The sequence below is a fragment of the Oncorhynchus mykiss genome, chromosome 25, assembly GCF_013265735.2.
Source record: "Oncorhynchus mykiss isolate Arlee chromosome 25, USDA_OmykA_1.1, whole genome shotgun sequence".
NCBI classification, from domain to species: Eukaryota; Metazoa; Chordata; class Actinopteri; order Salmoniformes; family Salmonidae; genus Oncorhynchus; species Oncorhynchus mykiss.
This window is the reverse complement of record NC_048589.1, coordinates 47,381,729-47,403,418: the sequence shown is the minus strand read 5'-3', so window position 1 is coordinate 47,403,418 and position 21,690 is coordinate 47,381,729. Positions and strand designations below refer to the sequence as shown.

The window sequence follows — 21,690 nt, the reverse complement described above, 5'->3', positions numbered from 1 at the left end:
AGAGAGAGAGAGAGAGACACAGAGAGAGAGAGACAGAGAGAGAGAGATACAGAGAGAGACAGAGACAGAGAGAGAGAGACAGAGAGAGAGAGAGAGAGAGAGAGAGAGAGAGAGAGAGAGCGAGAGAGAGAGAGAGACAGAGAGAGACAGAGAGAGACAGAGAGAGAGAGAGAGAGAGAGAGAGAGACAAAGACAGAGAGAGACAAAGACAGAGAGAGAGAGACAGAGAGAGAGAGAGAAGAGAGAGAGACAGAGAGAGAGAGAGACAGAGAGAGACAGAGACAGAGACAGAGAGAGAGAGAGAGAGAGAGAGAGAGAGAGAGAGAGAGACAGAGAGAGAGAGAGAGAGACAGAGAGAGAGAGAGACAGAGAGAGAGAGAGACAGAGAGAGAGAGAGACAGAGAGAGACAGAGACAGAGAAAGAGAGACAGAGACAGAGAGAGAGAGACAGAGACAGAGAGAGACAGAGACAGAGAGAGAGAGAGAGAAGAGAGAGAGAGACAGAGAGAGACAGAGACAGAGAGAGAGAGAGAGAGAGAGAGAGAGAGAGAGAGAGAGATTGATTAACATTGCTACCGGTTGTGCATTTTTTGGTTTTGATTGTTGTGCGCCCTGTCAACAACTTGTGGTGCCTCCCCCCTCTCATGCACAATTGGGAGCATACTGATATCTGATGTGAATGTGATATCTGAGGTCTGATGTGAATCTCTGCTTTGTCCCCTTTAGTAAATTAAGTCATTTTCGTAGGAGGATCCTTAATTGCAGTTAATTATTGGATGTTTACTTCAGGTTCTTTGAATGCTCAAATTGACTTGTACAAAGAAAATCTACCCTTCCCCCCATCTCCTGGAGTGGCCTGGGAGGCTTTAAAGGTCTTCCTGAGGGGCCACATAACCCAACATGCCTCACACAAAAAGAAGGAGAGCGCTGCCAAACAAATTGAATTTAAGAAGCAGATACAAATCAAATCAAACTTTATCAAATCAAACTTTATTTGTCACATGCGCCGAATACAACATGTGTAGACCTTACTGTGAAATGCCGACTTTCAAGCCCTTAACCAACCAACAATGCAGTTCAAGAAAGAGTTAAGAAAATATTTACCAAATAAACTAAAATGACAATAACGAGGGTATATACAGGGGTACCGCTACTGAGTCAATGTGTGGGGGTACAGGTTAGTGTAGGTAATTTGTACATGTAGGTAGGGGTGAAGTGACTATACATAGATAATAAACAGCATAGCAGCAGTGTAAAAAACAAATGGGGTTGGGGGGATGTCAATGTAAATAGTCCGGTGGCCATTTTATTAATTGTTCAGCAGTCTTATGGCTTGGGGGTAGAAGCTGTTAAGGAGCCTTTTGGCCTTACGGTCAGACGATGATCAGCTCCTTTGTCTTGAACACATTAAGGGAGAGGTTGTTGTCCTGGCATCACACGGCCAGGTTTCTGACCTCCTCCCTATAGGGTCTCAACGTTGTCGGTGATCAGGCCTACCACTGCTGTGTCATCAGCAAACTTAATGATGGTGTTGGAGTCGTGTTTGGCCATGCAGTCGTGGGTGAACAGGGAGTAGAAGAGGGGACAAAGCACACACCCCTGAGGGGGCCCAGTATTGAAGATCAGCGTGGCAGATGTGTTGTTGCCTACCCTTTCCACCTTGGGGCGGCCTGTCAGGAAGTCCAGGATCCAGTTGCAGAGGGAGGTGTTTTTTTCCAAGGGTCTTTAGCTTAGTGATGAGCTTTGTGGGCACTATGGTGTTGAATACGGAGCTGTAGTCAATGAACAGCATTCTCACATAGGTGTTCCTTTTGTCCAGGTGGGAAAGGGCAGTGTGGAGTGTGATTGAGATTGCGTCATCTGTGGATATGTATGCAAATTGGGTACCCGGGTGGATGCTGTTGATGTGAGCCATGACCAGCCTTTCAAAGCATTTCATGGCTACCGACGTGAGTGCTATGGGGCGGTAATCATTTAGGAATGTTACCTTCGCTTCCTTGGACACAGAGACTATGATGGTCTGCTTGAAACATTTAGATATTACAAACGTGGCCAGTGAGAGGTTGAAAATGTCAGGGAAAACACTTGCCAGTTGGTCCGGGCATGCTTTGAGTACACGTCCTGGTAATCTGTCTGACCCCGTGGCTTTGTGAATGTTGACCTGTTTAAAGGTCTTGCTCACATCGGCTACTGAGAGCGTTATCACACAGTCGTCCAGAACAGCTGGTGCTCTCATGCATGCTTCAGTGTTGCTTGCCTCGAAGCGAGCATAAAAGGCATTTAGATCATCTTGTAGGCTCACGTCACTGGGCAGCTCGCGTCTGGGTTTCCCTTTGTAGTCCGTAATAGTTTTCCAGCCCTGCCACATCCAACGAGTTTCAGAGCCTGTCTAGTATGATTAAATCTTAATCCTGTACTGACGCTTTGCTTTTTTGATGGTTCGTCTGAGGGCATAGCGGGATATCTTATAAGCGTCCGGATTAGTGTCTCGCTCCTTGAAAGCTGCAGCTCTAGCCTTTAGCTAGATGCGGATGTTGCCTGTAATCTATGGCTTCTAGTTGGGATATGTACGTACAGTCACTGCGGGGACGACATCATCAATGCACTTATTGATGAAGCCAATGACTGAGGTGGTATACTCCTCAAAGCCATGTCTTACCAGGCATAGCTTCTCTGTCCTGCCGGTGCATGGAAAATCCCATCAGCTTTATATTGTCCGTGTCATAATTCAGCCACGACTCGGTGAAACCTAAGATATTAGTTTTTAATGTCCCGTTGACAGGAAAATCTTGGTCATTGATCATCCATTTTATTTTCCAATGATTGGAACATTGGCCAATAGAACGGATGGCAGTGGGGTTTACTCACTCCGCCCCCTTTTTCGCTGTCTTTTCTTCACGCAAATGACAGGGATTTGGGCCTGTTCCCCAGAAAAAAGTAGAAAACAGTATATCCCTCGCGTCGGACTCGTCAAAGAAAAAATCTTCCAGTTCGAGGTGAGTAATCTTTGTTCTGTGGTCCAAAATATATTTTTGGTCATAAGATACGGTAGCAGCAACATTATGAACAAAATAAGTAAAAAAATAAATTACAAATAATTTACAACACATGGGATCGGGCAGGCTCACTGCTGACCAGAACAACACATGGGATCGGGCAGGCTCACTGCTGACCAGAACAACACATGGGATCGGACAGGCTCACTGCTGACCAGAACAACACATGGGATCGGGCAGGCTCAATGCTGACCAGAACAACACATGGGATCGGACAGGCTCACTGCTGACCAGAACAACACATGGGATCGGACAGGCTCACCGCTGACCAGAACAACACATGGGATCGGGCAGGTTCACTGCTGACCAGAACAACACATGGGATCAGGAGGGCTCACTGCTGACCAGAACAACAGATATTAATCAGGAGGGCTCACTGCTGACCAGAACAACACATGGGATCGGACAGGCTCACCGCTGACCAGAACAACACAAGGGATCGGGCAGACTCACTGCTGACCAGAACAACACATGGGATCAGGAGGGCTCACCGCTGACCAGAACAACACATGGGATTGGGCAGGCTCACTGCTGACCAGAACAACACATGGGATCAGGAGGGCTCACTGCTGACCAGAACAACACATGGGATCGAGCAGGCTCACTGCTGACCAGAACAACACATGGGATCGGGCAGGCTCACCGCTGACCAGAACAACACATGGGATCGGGCAGGCTCACTGCTGACCAGAACAACACATGGGATCGAGCATGCTCACTGCTGACCAGAACAGCACATGGGATCAGGACGGCTCACTGCTGACCAGAACAACACATGGGATCGGGCAGGCTCACTGCTGACCAGAACAACACATGGGATCGAGCAGGCTCACTGCTGACCAGAACAACACATGGGATCGGGCAGGCTCACTGCTGACCAGAACAACACATGGGATCAGGCAGGCTCACTGCTGACCAGAACAACACATGGGATCAGGCAGGCTCACTGCTGACCAGAACAACACATGGGATCAGGAGGGCTCATTGCTGACCAGAACAACACATGGGATCGGGCAGGCTCACCGCTGACCAGAACAACAGATATTAATAAGGAGGGCTCACTGCTGACCAGAACAACACATGAGATCAGGAGGGCTCACTGCTGACCAGAACAACACATGGGATCGGACAGGCTCACTGCTGACCAGAACAACACATGGGATCGGGCAGGCTCACTGCTGACCAGAACAACACATGGGATCGGACAGGCTCACTGCTGACCAGAACAACACATGGGATCGGGCAGGCTCACTGCTGACCAGAACAACACATGGGATCGGACAGGCTCACTGCTGACCAGAACAACACATGGGATCGGACAGGCTCACCGCTGACCAGAACAACACATGGGATCGGGCAGGTTCACTGCTGACCAGAACAACACATGGGATCAGGAGGGCTCACTGCTGACCAGAACAACAGATATTAATCAGGAGGGCTCACTGCTGACCAGAACAACACATGGGATCGGACAGGCTCACCGCTGACCAGAACAACACAAGGGATCGGGCAGACTCACTGCTGACCAGAACAACACATGGGATCAGGAGGGCTCACCGCTGACCAGAACAACACATGGGATTGGGCAGGCTCACTGCTGACCAGAACAACACATGGGATCAGGAGGGCTCACTGCTGACCAGAACAACACATGGGATCGAGCAGGCTCACTGCTGACCAGAACAACACATGGGATCAGGAGGGCTCATTGCTGACCAGAACAACACATGGGATCGGGCAGGCTCACCGCTGACCAGAACAACAGATATTAATAAGGAGGGCTCACTGCTGACCAGAACAACACATGAGATCAGGAGGGCTCACTGCTGACCAGAACAACACATGGGATCGGACAGGCTCACTGCTGACCAGAACAACACATGGGATCGGGCAGGCTCACTGCTGACCAGAACAACACATGGGATCGGACAGGCTCACTGCTGACCAGAACAACACATGGGATCGGGCAGGCTCACTGCTGACCAGAACAACACATGGGATCGGACAGGCTCACTGCTGACCAGAACAACACATGGGATCGGACAGGCTCACCGCTGACCAGAACAACACATGGGATCGGGCAGGTTCACTGCTGACCAGAACAACACATGGGATCAGGAGGGCTCACTGCTGACCAGAACAACAGATATTAATCAGGAGGGCTCACTGCTGACCAGAACAACACATGGGATCGGACAGGCTCACCGCTGACCAGAACAACACAAGGGATCGGGCAGACTCACTGCTGACCAGAACAACACATGGGATCAGGAGGGCTCACCGCTGACCAGAACAACACATGGGATTGGGCAGGCTCACTGCTGACCAGAACAACACATGGGATCAGGAGGGCTCACTGCTGACCAGAACAACACATGGGATCGAGCAGGCTCACTGCTGACCAGAACAACACATGGGATCGGGCAGGCTCACCGCTGACCAGAACAACACATGGGATCGGGCAGGCTCACTGCTGACCAGAACAACACATGGGATCGAGCATGCTCACTGCTGACCAGAACAGCACATGGGATCAGGACGGCTCACTGCTGACCAGAACAACACATGGGATCGGGCAGGCTCACTGCTGACCAGAACAACACATGGGATCGAGCAGGCTCACTGCTGACCAGAACAACACATGGGATCGGGCAGGCTCACTGCTGACCAGAACAACACATGGGATCAGGCAGGCTCACTGCTGACCAGAACAACACATGGGATCAGGCAGGCTCACTGCTGACCAGAACAACACATGGGATCAGGAGGGCTCATTGCTGACCAGAACAACACATGGGATCGGGCAGGCTCACCGCTGACCAGAACAACAGATATTAATAAGGAGGGCTCACTGCTGACCAGAACAACACATGAGATCAGGAGGGCTCACTGCTGACCAGAACAACACATGGGATCGGACAGGCTCACTGCTGACCAGAACAACACATGGGATCAAGCAGGCTCACTGCTGACCAGAACAACACATGGGATCAGGCAGGCTCACTGCTGACCAGAACAACACATGGGATCAGGCAGGCTCACTGCTGACCAGAACAACACATGGGATCAGGCAGGCTCACTGCTGACCAGAACAACACATGGGATCAGGAGGGCTCACTGCTGACCAGAACAACACATGGGATCAGGTGGGCTCACTGCTGACCAGAACAACACATGGGATCGGACAGGCTCACTGCTGACCAGAACAACACATGGGATCAGGCAGGCTCACTGCTGACCAGAACAACACATGGGATCAGGCAGGCTCACTGCTGACCAGAACAACACATGGGATCAGACAGGCTGACCAGAACAACACATGGGATCGGGCAGGCTCACTGCTGACCAGAACAACACATGGGATCAGGAGGGCTCACTGCTGACCAGAACAACACATGGGATCGGGCAGGCTCACCGCTGACCAGAACAACACATGGGATCAGGCAGGCTCACTGCTGACCAGAACAACAGATATTAATCAGGAGGGCTCACTGCTGACCAGAACAACACATGGGATCGGACAGGCTCACTGCTGACCAGAACAACACATGGGATCGGGCAGGCTCACTGCTGACCAGAACAACAGATATTAATCAGGAGAGCTCACTGCTGACCAGAACAACACATGGGATCGGACAGGCTCACTGCTGACCAGAACAACACATGGGATCGAGCAGGCTCACCGCTGACCAGAACAACACATGGGATCGGGCAGGCTCACTGCTGACCAGAACAACAGATATTAGCTCTGTATAGGTCTGAGTCTAATGCAGAACCCAGGGAAATTGAATCCTTTTATAGCTAGTTATCAGATCAAATCAAATATTATTTGTTACATACACATGTTTAGCAGATGTTATTGCATGTGTAGCGAAATGCTTGTGTTTCCATCTCTAACAGTGCAGTAATATCTAACAGTAATATTTAACAATTTCACAACAATACACACAAATCTAAAGAAAAGGAATGGAATTAAGAATATATAAATATTTGGCGAGCGGGGGACAAAATGGCGCCATAGAGAGAACACCCTGTTTCAGCGAGCTCCCGTGGCATTCATACATCTCTTTCTACATACATTTTGTAGGTTGAAAAAGTGGTAGAATTTGCTAAATAAGTTCTCTAAGAAATAAACCTCCCATGCCACTCTGTCAACATCACGGCAAATCTCATGCGAGTGCATTCCATCTATTGGCACAATGGACAGTTTTTTAACATCTCGTCCCGTGTTTTATGATTCTGATCATCTGGACCAGTCCAGTGACTGCTGTGAAAGGACAGCTGACAACATAGGAAAGTCTGTGTGACAGCTTGGAGAGACAGCTGACCGGAGGGAATAGACCCCACTGGGGCTGTCATGGGCTAGCTACCCATGTTGGCAGTCTCCGACGCTGTTTCAGTATGTTGGAGACACCCGCTAAGTGCTACTGAAAGTCAACAAAGGAACATACCCCTAGAGCCTGCGAGAGCTGGGGCGCAAGATGGCTCAATGACTGATCACATGGTTACGGACCCAGGAACGGAAACGACTACGAGTAGGAACACAGCACATGAGACAACCATAACAGCAGCAGGACTCACACTTCAGGCGTGCAGCTGTGGTTGGGAGAGAGTAACATCGGCAAGGGGGTTAAGGATCCATCAAGGGAGGAAAAGGTGCTTGGGAGAGCAGAGACAGGGACCTCGCATTGACCAGTACTTCTTACGAAGCAGCCAGTCAAATCAGTCGAATGAAGCACAGCGACGGGACGCAAACCAAAGTTCGCAAAGCATCAGCACCCCTGTAACCGAGGAGGATAACACAAGCACAGAAATGCCGGTGGATGAACTCACCCAACCACAGAGACCTCTAAAACAGGAAAAGATCAAAGGGCACAGACCGAGTGTGAAGTGGCCCAAAGCTGTTGAAAAGAGAGAGTGGGAAACAATCAACAACGACCTGACAAAAATCTTGGAACAACAGGTAGGAACAGCAGAGAAAAAGCTTGAAAGGATGGGAGACATTATCTACCACTACGGAGAAGAGCGCTTTGGAGTAAACGAAAGGAGAAGTGGCAAGACACCACCCGCACCAGCCAAATCTAGGAGGCAGCAGGAGATCGAGATACTTGTCAGAGAGAGAAGGCAGCTGAGGAAGCAGTGGAAGAAGGCCTCTGATGCAGAGAGAGAAGGTCTCATGCTACTCCAAGCAGACATTAAATGTCGGCTGGCAACCTTGCGAAGAGCGGAAAACTTAAGGAAACTTCGTAGGAAGAAGGAACACTCAAGAACACAGTTCTATAAAAACCCCTTTAAGTTTGTCAAAGATCTCTTCGCAAAGGAAAAGTGCGGAATCCTAAAAACTCCAAAGCCTGAACTGGAAGAACATCTGGAAAAGGTCCACCAGGACATGAAAAGGCATGAGCAGATAATCATCCCACATGACATCCCACCTATTCAACCACCAGAATTTAATCTGGACACTGACCCTCCAAAATGGAGGGAAGTAGAGAACGTTGTCCGAAGAGCAAGAGCGGCCTCGGCTCCTGGGCCTAATGGAGTACCATACAAGCTTTACAAGAATGCCCCGGATGTTCTACGCTTTCTTTGGAGGCTCATGAGGATAGTGTGGCAGAAGGAAATAATACCAAAGGCATGGCGAAGGGCTGGTGGTGTGCTAATCCCGAAAGAGAAGGATGCGACAGACATCAGTCAATTCCGACCAATCTCCCTTCTAAACGTCGAAGGGAAGATCTTTTTCAGTATAATAGCACAGAGGCTGTCCACTTATCTGGAAAGGAACAAGTACATTGATACATCTGTACAGAAAGCAGGCATTCCTGGTTTCTCTGGTTGCCTGGAACATACTAGTATGATTTGGCACCAGATCCAAACAGCTAAGAAGGACAAGAGAGACCTCTATGTCATCTTCCTCGACCTGGCCAATGCCTTTGGCTCAGTTCCCCATGAACTCCTCTGGGAATCCTTCAACTTTTTCCACGTACCAGAACCCATCACTACACTGGTAAAGGCCTATTTCCAAGACCTGCAATTGTGTTTCACAACACCTGACTTCACAACAACATGGCAGCGCTTGGAAGTAGGCATAATGGCAGGCTGTACAATTTCTCCTCTGGCCTTCACTATGGCCATGGAAGTCATCATCAGGGCATCGAGATGGGTGGTCGGCGGTGAGAGAACTAAGGAGGGGCTCCGTCTCCCACCTATCCGAGCATACATGGATGACATGACTACACTGACCACCACTGCAGCATGCACCAGGCGGCTACTTGCAAAACTGCAGGATAACATCAAGTGGGCCCGGATGAAAATCAAGCCAAGCAAATCTCGAAGCATTTCCATAGTCAAGGGACAGCTTAAAGATGTGAGGTTCTGCATTGGAGATGACCCGATACCAACGGTGTCTGAGCAACCCATCAAGAGCCTGGGTAGATGGTACAACGAAAGCCTCCGGGATAAAGATCAAGTGCAGCAAGTAAGGCAGGACATCGCCGACGGTCTTGAGAACATCAACAAGACCCTACTGCCTGGGAGGCTCAAGCTTTGGTGCCTACAGTTTGGACTTCTCCCCCGGGTAATGTGGCCACTCACCGTCTATGAGGTCCCAATAACAACAGTGGAGAAGATGGAGCGAACCATTACCTCATACGTGAAGAAATGGCTGGGTGTCCCACGATGCTTGAGTAACATCGGCCTCTATGGCAAAGGGGTCCTTGAACTACCTCTTACAAGTCTAACGGAGGAGTACAAGTGCTCTAAAGTAAGACTTCAGATGACATTGAAGGACTCTAAAGACCAGACCATTAGCAAGGCTGCACCTCCCCTACAAACTGGACGGAAATGGACATCATCCAAGGCTGTGCAGCAAGCAACATCAGCCCTGAGACACCAAGACATTGTGGGGAATATCCAGCATGGAAGAGGAGGCTTTGGCCTGGCAGCAAGCAAACCAACGTTCCATAAGGCAACAACATCTGAACGCAGGAAGCTGGTGGTCAAGGAGGTGCGCAGACAGGAGGAGACTGCAAGAAGTGCAAAGGCTGTCTCTCTTGCTAAACAAGGTCAATGGACGTGGTGGGAAGGCCTGGAGAGGAGAAAGATCAACTGGAGTGAGCTTTGGCAAATGGAGGCAAGCAACATCAGCTTCATCATAAGAGCTGTTTATGATGTGCTTCCATCACCAAAAAATCTACATCAATGGTATGGCGAGGACTCGACCTGCCCCCTCTGCCCAGCTCCAGCGACTCTCAGGCATATAATGACAGGTTGCAAGACCAGCCTCTCACAAGGCCGTTACACCTGGAGGCACAATCAGGTCCTCAAGAGCCTGGCTGCAGCACTTGAGACCAAGAGGAGTGCAACCAATTCATTACCTCCAAAAACAAGCAATCCTGTCAAAACAACAACATTCATCCGGGAGGGACAGAAAAGGCCCAAGTATCCTCCTACAAAGCCAGAAACTGGACACCTAGCCATGGCCCGGGACTGGAAGATGCTTGTCGATATTGGCCAGCAACTAATTTTTCCACCTGAGATTGCTTCTACCAAACTTAGGCCAGACATGGTACTCTGGTCCCCTTCACGAAAGGCTGTGTACATCATAGAGCTCACAGTCCCGTGGGAAAACTCTGTTGAAGAGGCCTACGAGCGTAAGAAACTGCGTTACACAGAGTTGGCAGCAGACGCAACTCAGCGTGGCTGGAATGCAAAAGTCTGGCCAGTTGAAGTGGGATGCAGAGGATTCGTGGCTTCTTCCACCATCAGGTTGCTGAAAGAACTTGGAATCCATGGACAGGCTCTGCGGCAGACCGTCAGAGCAGTTTCTCAAGCAGCTGAAAGAGGCAGCCAGTGGATCTGGATTAAACGGAAGGACCCTTGCTGGGCTATAACTTCATGACCCCCCACCCCCACCTGAGAACCCAATTCAGATCCCTCCAACTTGAGGAGGGCATATGAGGTATGCGGTCAGCTGTCGGACTGGCTCAGGGAAGAGGACGCCCCTGCCTTGCATAGTCCCGTGGGACATCTTAATTGGGCATGGGACACAAGCTAAGGCTTGATCACCCTTTAGCTGGCCACCTTTGATGAGAGTGTTTAGTGATTAAAGGCCGAAACACCCACTGATTCGAAGGCACACTACTGAGGATGTGTCCCAAAATTGACATCTTAACCCAGTCTAAGAAATAAACCTCCCATGCCACTCTGTCAACATCACGGCAAATCTCATGCGAGTGCATTCCATCTATTGGCACAATGGACAGTTTTTTAACATCTCGTCCCGTGTTTTATGATTCCTACAATGAGTCTAGACGGCTACTTCTCAAAAATTTCCGACAACATGCCCAGCAGAACTACAAAGAACTCGACCAAACCACCATCCCTGTAGATGTGCAGGAGGAGCTAGCTAACGTTAGCGAAGCTAACACCACTGCGGATCCAGGCACAATGGAACTGGTGATTCAAAGGAGGACGTATAACATTACTAAAGTCATCGATGTTAAGAAAGGAACGGTCTTGGAAGCAATAGCGGGCCATTCAGCTGAACTACAGAGGGTTGTCAAGCATGTTGATGAGGTGGAAGGAAGAATTGCTACTGTGGAAACTTCAACTACATCAATAGACACTAAGATAAAGGCACTTGAGAAACAGGTGCGTGAAATGGCAGAGCACAATGACGACTTGGATAATCGAGGACGCAGATTAAATATCCGTGTTGTGGGACTCCCGGAAAACACTGGAGGGACACGTTCTGTAAAAAAATTTGAGGAATGGATCCCTGGCAAATGGACACTAAGGCAGGTCATGTGAAGCTGGACAGAGCCCATCGCTCTCAAGCACCGATACCCAGTCCCAACCAGCGCCCACAGCCGGTGGGTATAAAGTTCCACAACTTCACCGACAAGTAGCGCGTCATGGACACGGCTAGAAACATCGGCTCTGATGGTAGTCAACGTAAAGGTCCAAAGGTCTCATTCTTCAATGATTATTCAAAGCGTTTGATGAGGTGAGGAATAGACTCAAGAGAGTGAAGATGGACTACTGTTGTACCCAGCCACATTGAAGGTTATGGTCAACGGATCACCTAAAAAAACTCTACACACCTGAAGAGGCTGCTGCGTTTATTGACTCTCTTGGGTAAATAACATTAAGCTGCACCCCCGCAGCATTGGATAACTTTTTATTTGAATCTGATCATGAAACAGTGGGGTGAATTCTCACGTACTCCGGTTCAGTGATATTCGTATCTTTATTATTTTTCTTGCTAAAGTAACTGCCACTGTAGCTCAGACTGAGATGTGTGTGAATCCATATTGGTGCCCAGGCTTGGTTTTAGGTGGAAGAGCCTCAATCTTCTTCTATTGATTTTCATGTCCATATATATAAAGGATGAGGCTGTTGAGTGGCAATGCAGACTTAAGAGTCTACATTGGAAAGTTGAAATCCCCTGCATGTTAGCTAGTGGGAAACCCCCTTTTGGATCTTTGAACGTTTAATTTTTGGGTTTAGTATAGTTCGGGTTCAGGGTTCATATTGTTTGTTTATGCTCGGTGAGATTGAGGAGAGTTCAACACATGGGAAAAGGTACCACGCCATGTTTACAGTAGGATTCAGTCTGGATATTGATTGGTCAAAGTGCAATGGCAGGTAACAGACTGAGTGTATGTACATGGAACATTAGAGGGAGCCATAACCCCATTAAAAGGAAGAAACTACTGTCTTTAAAAAATATATATATATTGATATCGCCCTGTTGCAAGAAACTCATTTGGATGATAAGGAGCACCTGAAATTACAACAAGGGGGGTCATGTGTTTTTCTCATCATTTACATCCAGAAGAAGAGGTGTAGCAATTCTTGTGAAAAAGAACTTACCACTTGTTGAATTGTGTGAACGATACATTTGGCCATTTTGTTATAATTAATGGTACTTTACAAGGGCAGAACATTTAGATTTACAGATGCACAAATGAGAGCATCCTGTTGGACTGTACCACCGCCTGGTATGGCAACTGCACCGCCCACAACTGCAGAGCTCTCCAGAGGGTGGTGCGGTGTGCCCAACGCATCACCGGGGGCAAACTACCTGCCCCCCAGGACACCTACAGCACCTGATGTCACAGGAAGGCCATAAAGATTATCAAGGACATCAACCACCCGAGCCACTGCCTGTTCACCCCACTATCATCCAGAAGGCGAGGTCAGTACAGGTGCATCAAAGCTGGGTTTACTCAACCCTGCACCGTAGAGGCTGCTGCCCAGTATAATAATGGAATCACTGGCCACTTTAATAATGTTTACATACTGCTTTACTAATTTCACATGTATATACTGTATTCTAATCTACTGCATTTTAGTCAATGCCATTCCGACATTGCTCCTCCTAATATTTATACATTTCTTAATTCCATTATTTTATTTTTAGATGTGTGTTGTTGTGAATTTTTAGATACTACTGCACTGTTGGAGCTATAAACACAAGCATTTCAATACACCTGCAATAACATCTGCTAAATATGTGTATGTGACCAATATGATTTGATAACACTGGTTACATTTCTGGAACTTTTCTGTGATGGGGTAGACTGCCCTGACATTTAGACTGTGCCGAAGATTATTCTGATCCATTATGGCAACACGTCTATCTAACATAGTCCTTCAGATGCACAACTTGTTGTCTGAGTCTCTAGAGGTCGAGGCTGTGGTTGAATGGCCTCGTCAGGTTCTAGGCAGTGTGTCAGGCTCTGCCTGGTCAGTGTCTGTCATTTATAGTCCATTGTCCTGACTGTGGTTGTATCCACAGTTTCACAAAAGAAACATGTCGCATGGCCCTCTTGCTATTCCTTTCCAGGACAACAGAGTTCCCCTTCCTGTCCATGCTAAATAGGTGTATGTGACCAATAAAATGTGATTTGATCAACTTTGAGCTGTTGTATTTCAACAAATGCCTGTTCAGGGGAGTCTAATGTGGGTTTTTTTTTTCAGACAATAATGCTAGACCGCATACATATTGTTCCTGGAGTAGACTACGAGGGGAGCTAGCTTGTGTTGTCGGGGCTGTCCAGCCCTCTTGATGGACAATATGCTGGATAAAGAAGTGGATGACTCCAAAGTGGAATAGAATACAACTTTATTGTCCATGAGTTAGAAGGGAAATGTATCTTCTCCTTTCTCAACCCAAGTTGACACAGAGTCAGCAGCAGTGCAGTGTCCGTTGAGGGAAAGCCATTATGGGGTTTAAGGGCACAACACCAGGAGATTGTACAGTGGTACTGTTGGCATTGTTAGCAGAAAACAGGATCCCACATCATAGCGAATGGAAAAATTTCTATCTTGACGGTCAATCTTCGTGTAAATAAACAAATATTTTGTAGACAATCATAGTACCAATAATTGCTTCTAATACACCAGACGTATATGTCCTTGAACTGATTACTTTAAAATCTCACACAGAATACAATTTATAAGGATAATTTACTTTGAGTATTAATGTGAAAGACTGTGATATTGTGAAAGACTAATCTACTATTCTCACATTAACAACAAATGAGAAAGTTGAAATGATACTCCACACCTTTGAACTTGAGATGGGTTAAATGGAATAGTACATGAAATTTGGACTCACATGTAGTCTGATATGAAATGAACTCCTGCGGAATTAAGTATTTCTTGCAGTACAATGATATACACCAAATTTAAATTTTGTCTCGGGAAAAGGTTGTGAAGCATTACAGTATTTATTCTCAGCATCTCTTGAGCTCTCTGTATTTTTCAGTGATTGACACTGTGAGATAAAAGCTGTCAGTATTTCAACCATATAAAATATGCTCAAAAACATATATTTTCCTGCACCCCCACTATAAAAGATGGCGCCGACAGAGATGATCACCTCGCTTCGAGTCCTTAGGAAACTACCAGTATTGTGTTTTTGTATGTATTATTGCTTACATTGTAACCCCAGGATATCTTAAGTCTTATTACAAACAGCCGGGAATAACTATTGGTTATGAGAGCAACGTCAACTTACCAACATTACGACCAGGAATACGACTTTCCCGAAGCGGATCCTCTGTTTCGACAACCACCCAGGACAATGGATCTAATCCCAGTAGCCAACCCAAGACAATGGCGCCGCAGAAGGGGCAGATGGAGCAGCCTCCTGGTCAGACTCCGTAGATGTGCACATTGCCCACCGCTCCCTAGCATACTACTTGCCAATGTCCAGTCTCTTGACAACAAGGTAGACGAAATTCGAGCAACGGTTGCCTTCCAAAGCGACATCAGAGATTGTAACATTCTCTGTTTCACGGAAACATAGCTCTCTTGGGATATGCTGTCGGAATCGGTTCAGCCACCGGGGTTCTCCATGCATCGTGCCAACAGAGATAACATCGGGCGGGGGGTGTAACAACTCATGGTGTAATCATAACAACAGACAGGAATTCAAGTTCTTCTGCTCACCCGGCTTCGAATTCCTCACAATCAAATGCCGGCCATATTACCTTCTAAGAGAATTCTCGTAATTTATCATCACAGCTGTGTACATTCCCCCTAAAGCAGACACCAAGATGGCCCTAAAGTAACTTCACTGGACTCTATATAAACTGGAAACCTTATATCCTGAGGCTGCATTTATCGTAGCTGGAGATTTTAATAAAGCAAATTTGAGAACAAGGCTACATAAATTATATCAGCATATTGATTTCACTACGCACGGGGGGTAATACACTAGACCACTGCTACTCTAACTTCTGCAATGCATACAAAGCCCTTCCCCACCCTCCCTTCGGCAAATCCAACCATGACTCCATCTTGCTCCTACCGTCTTATAGGCAGAAACTCAAACAGGATGTACCAGTGACTAGAACCATTCAACGCTGGTCTGACCAATTGGAATCCACGCTTCAAGATTGTTTTCATCACGCGGACTGGGATATGTTCCCGGTCAGCCTCAGAGAATAACATTGACATATACGCTGACTCGGTGAGTGAATTTATAAGGAAGAGCATTGGAGATGTTGTACCCACTGTGACTATTAAAACATACTCTAACCAGAAACCGTGGATGGATGGCGGCATTTGTGCAAACTGAAAGCGTGAACCACCGCATTCAACCACGGAAAGAGCTCTGAGAATATGGCTGAATATAAACAGTGTAGTTATTCCCTCTGCAAGGCAATCAAACAAGCAAAATGCCAGTACAGGGACAAAGTGGAGTTGCAATTCAACGGCTCAGACACAAGACATATGTGGCAGGGTCTACAGGAAATCATGGACTACAAAAAGAGAACCAGCCACATCACGGACACCTTCCTTGCCCGCTTTGAGGATAATACAGTGCCACTGTCGCGGCCGGCTAACAAAAACTGCGCATCCCACCCCCCCTCTCCGTCTCCGTCACCAACGTGAGTAAAACTTTTAAACATGTTAACCCTCGCAAGGCTGCTGGCCCAAACGGCATACCTAGCTGCGTCCTCAGAGCATGCACAGACCAGCTGACTGGTGTGTTTACGGACATATTAAATCGCTCCCTATCCCAGTCTGCTGTCCCCACATGCTTCAAGATGGCCACCATTGTTCCTGTACACAAGAAGGCAAAGATAACTGAACTAAATGACTATCGCCCCGTAGCACTCACTTCTGTCATTATTAAGTGCTTTGAGAGACTAGTCAAGGATCATATCACCTCCACCTTACCAGCCACCCTAGACCCACTTCAGTTTGCATCCTGCCCTAACAGGTCCACAGACGATGCAATCGCCATCACACTGCACACTGCCCTATCCCATCTGGACAAGAAGAATACCTATGTAAGAATTCTGTTCATTGACTACAGCTCAGCATTCAACACCATACTACCCTCCAAGCTCATCATCAAGCTGGAGGTCCTGGGCCTCAAATCCGCCCTGTGAAATTGGGTCCTGGACTTTCTGACGGGCCGCCCCAAGGTGGTGAGGGTAGGAAACAACATCTCCACCCAGTTGATCCTCAACACTGGGGCCCCACAAGGGTGAGTTCTCAGCCCTCTCCTGTACTCCCTGTTCACCCACCCACCCACTGGTGGCCATGCACGCCTCCGACTCAATCATCAAGTTTGCAGACGACACTACAGTGGTAGGCTTGATTACCAACAACGACGAGTCAGACTACAGGGAGGAGGTGAGGGCACTCGGAGTGTGGTGTCAGGAAAACAACCTCTCACTCAATGTCAACAAAACAAAGGAGTTGATTGTGGACTTCAGGAAACAGCAGAGGGAGCACCCCCCTATCCACATCGAATGGACAGCAGTGGAGAAGGTGGAAAGTTTTAAGTTCCTTGGCGTATACATCAACGACAAACTGAAATGGTCCACCCACACAGAACTCAGGAGGCTGAAGAAATGTGGCTTTTCACCCAAAACCCTGACTAACTTCTACAGTTCCACAATAGAGAGCATCCTGTCGGTCACAGCCTGATACAGCAACTGCTCCGCCCTCAACCGCAAGGCTCTCCAGAGTGTGGTCCGGGTCTGCATAACGGGAGGGCAAACTACCTGCCCTCCATGACACCTACAGCACCCGATGTCACAGAAAGGCCGAAAAGATCATCAAGGACAACAACCACTCGAACCACTGCCTGTTCACAGCGCTATCATCCAGAAGGCGAGGTCAGTACAAGTGCATCAAAGCTGGGACCGAGAGACTGAAAAACAGCTTCTATCTCACGGCCATCAGACTGTTAAACAGCCACCACTAACTCAGAGAGGCTGCTGCCTACATGGAGACCCAAACACTGGCCACTTTAACAAATGGATCACTAGTTACGTTAACCAATGCCACTTTAATAAATGGATCACTAGTCACTTTAAACAATGCCACTTTAAATAATACCACTTTAACAATGTTTACATATCTTACATTACTCATTTCATATGTACAGTATATACTGTATTTTATACCATCTAGTTGCATCTTGCCTATGCCACTCGGACATCGCTCATCCATATATTTATATGTACATATTTTCATTCCCCCCTTTTAGATTTGTGTGTATTAGGTAGTTGTTGGGGAATTGTTGTTAGATATTTCTGCGCTGTCGGAACCAGAAGCACAAGCATTTCGCTACACTCGCATTAAAATCTGCTACCCATGTGTATGTGACCAATAGAATTTGATCTGAATTGTATTTTATTTGAACATGGAACTCAACTGGTTGACATTATGAAACACTCACCTGGTTGACAACATAAAACACTCACCTGGTTGACAACATAAAACACTCACCTGGTTGACAACATAAAACACTCACCTGGTTGACAACATAAAACACTCACCTGGTTGACAACATAAAACACTCACCTGGTTGACAACATGCATGGATCTTCTTCAGCAGCTGAACACATTTATCTTCCTTCCAGTCATGGAGGATTCTGGCCAAGATGTACAGATCAGCTGGAGGGATGTCTCCACCAAAGAAGTCTCCTACAAAACAACATCATTCATTTATACCGACTGATCATCTGAGGTGTTGAGGTTAGGAGGGTTAACGATGCTCACCCTCCTGAAACACGATGGTATCGTCCTGTTCAGAGAAGTGCTGTCTGGCTGTCTGGATGACTGTAGGAAGGTCCAGCACAGTGACAGAGGAGGAGGGGTAGGCCTTGGACAGCTCCCTGGCCAGAGCCCCCGAACAACCTGCAACAGGCCAACAACACCACCACACATTATCACCACCACACAATATCACCACCACCACACAATATCACCACCACACAATATCACCACCACCACACAATATCACCACCACCACCACACATTATCACCACCACACAATATCACCACCACACAATATCACCACCACCACACAATATCACCACCACACAATATCACCACCACCACCACCACCACACAATATCACCACAACAACACAATATCACCACCACACAATATCACCACCACCACCACACAATATCACCACCACCACACAATATCACCACCACCACACAATATCACCAACACTACACAATATCACCACCACCACACAATATCACCACCACCACACAATATCACCACCACCACACAATATCACCACCACCACCACACAATATCACCACCACCACACAATATCACCACCACCACCACACAATATCACCACCACCACACAATATCACCACCACCACACAATATCACCACCACCACACAATATCACCACCACCACCACACAATATCACCACCACACAATATCACCATCACCACACAATATCACCATCACCACACAATATCACCACCACACAATATCACCACCACCACACAATATCACCACCACCACACAATATCACCACCACCACCACACAATATCACCACCACACAATATCACCACCACCACACAATATCACCACCACACAATATCACCACCACCACACAATATCACCACCACACAATATCACCACCACCACCACACAATATCACCACCACCACACAATATCACCACCACACAATATCACCACCACCACACAATATCACCACCACCACACAATATCACCACCACCACACAATATCACCACCACCACACAATATCACCAACACCACACAATATCACCACCACCACACAATATCACCACCACCACACAATATCACCACGACACAATATCACCACCACCACACAATATCACCACCACCACACAATATCACCACCACCACACAATATCACCACGACACAATATCACCACCACCACACAATATCACCAACACCACACAATATCACCACCACACAATATCACCATCACCACACAATATCACCATCACCACACAATATCACCACCACAACACAATATCACCAACACACAATATCACCACCACCACACAATATCACCACCACCACACAATATCACCAACACCACACAATATCACCACCACCACACAATATCACCATCACCACACAATATCACCACCACCACCACACAATATCACCACCACACAATATCACCACCACCACACAATATCACCACCACACAATATCACCACCACACAATATCACCACCACACAATATCACCACCACAACACAATATCACCAACACACAATATCACCACCACCACACAATATCACCACCACCACACAATATCACCAACACCACACAATATCACCACCACCACACAATATCACCATCACCACACAATATCACCACCACCACCACACAATATCACCACCACACAATATCACCACCACCACACAATATCACCACCACACAATATCACCACCACACAATATCACCACCACACAATATCACCACCACAACACAATATCACCAACACACAATATCACCACCACCACACAATATCACCATCACCACACAATATCACCACCACCACCACACAATATCACCACCACACAATATCACCACCACCACACAATATCACCACCACACAATATCACCACCACACAATATCACCACCACACAATATCACCACCACAACACAATATCACCAACACACAATATCACCACCACCACACAATATCACCACCACCACACAATATCACCAACACCACACAATATCACCACCACCACACAATATCACCATCACCACACAATATCACCACCACCACCACACAATATCACCACCACACAATATCACCACCACACAATATCACCATCACCACACAATATCACCATCACCACACAATATCACCATCACCACACAATATCACCACCACACAATATCACCACCACACAATATCACCATCACCACACAATATCACCACCACACAATATCACCACCACAACGCAATATCAGTATGACAACTGAATATCACCATGACAACTAACAGGTAAAACAGGGTTAGGTTCAGGGTTAGGTTCAGGGTTAGGGTCAGGGTTAGGGTCAGGGTTTAGGGTTAGGGTCAGGGTGAGGTTCAGGGTTAGCTTCAGGGTCAGGGTTAGGGTCAGGGTTAGGGTCAGGGTTGGGGTTAGGGTTGGGGTCGGTGTTAGGGTTAGGGTCAGGTTAAGGGTCAGGTTCAGGGTTAGGTTTATGGGGTTAGGGTCAGGGTTATGGGGTTAGGGTTATGGGGTTAGGGTCATGGGGTTAGGGTCAGGGTTATGGGGTTAGGGTTAGGGTTATGGTGTTAGGGTTAGGGTTTTGGGGATAGGTTCAGGGTCAGGTGGGTTAGGGTTATGGTTATGGGGTTAGGGTTAGGTTCAGGGTTAGGTTCAGGGTTAGGTTCAGGATTAGGGTCAGGGTCAGGTTCAGGGTTAGGGTCAGGGTTAGGTGTTTGGGTCAGGGTTATGGGGTTAGGGTTATGGGGTTAGGGTTAGGATTATGGGGTTAGGGTTAGGTTCAGGGTTATGGTCAGGGTTAGGTTCAGGTTTAGGGTCAGGGTTAGGTGGGTTAGGGTCAGGGTTATGGGGTTAGGGTTATGGGGTTAGGGTTATGGGGTTAGGGTAGGGTTATGGGGTTAGGGTTATGGGGTTAGGGTAGGGTTATGGGGTTAGGGTTATGGGGTTAGGGTTTGGGTTAGTGTTAGGGTGAGGGTTAGGGTTAGGTTCAGGGTTAGGTTCAGGGATAGGTTCAGGGTTAGGGTCAGGGTTAGGGTCAGGGTTTAGGGTTAGGGTCAGGGTGAGGTTAAGGGTTAGCTTCAGGGTCAGGGTTAGGGTCAGGGTT

The 21,690-nt window shown here is 47.6% G+C and overlaps 1 protein-coding gene across 1 annotated transcript in view; it reads right to left on the bottom strand.

Annotated features, from left to right (window-relative positions):
* asmt2 (acetylserotonin O-methyltransferase 2) overlaps positions 1–21,690 on the bottom strand; it is a 102,391-nt gene that overhangs the window by 662 nt on the left and 80,039 nt on the right. Inside the window, exons 7-8 of the mRNA XM_036962707.1 lie at positions 18,591–18,728; positions 18,393–18,515 (exon numbers count right to left, since the gene is read on the bottom strand). Of these exons, the coding sequence (XP_036818602.1) occupies positions 18,393–18,515; positions 18,591–18,728 (261 nt within the window). The remainder of the gene's footprint in view (positions 1–18,392; positions 18,516–18,590; positions 18,729–21,690) is intronic.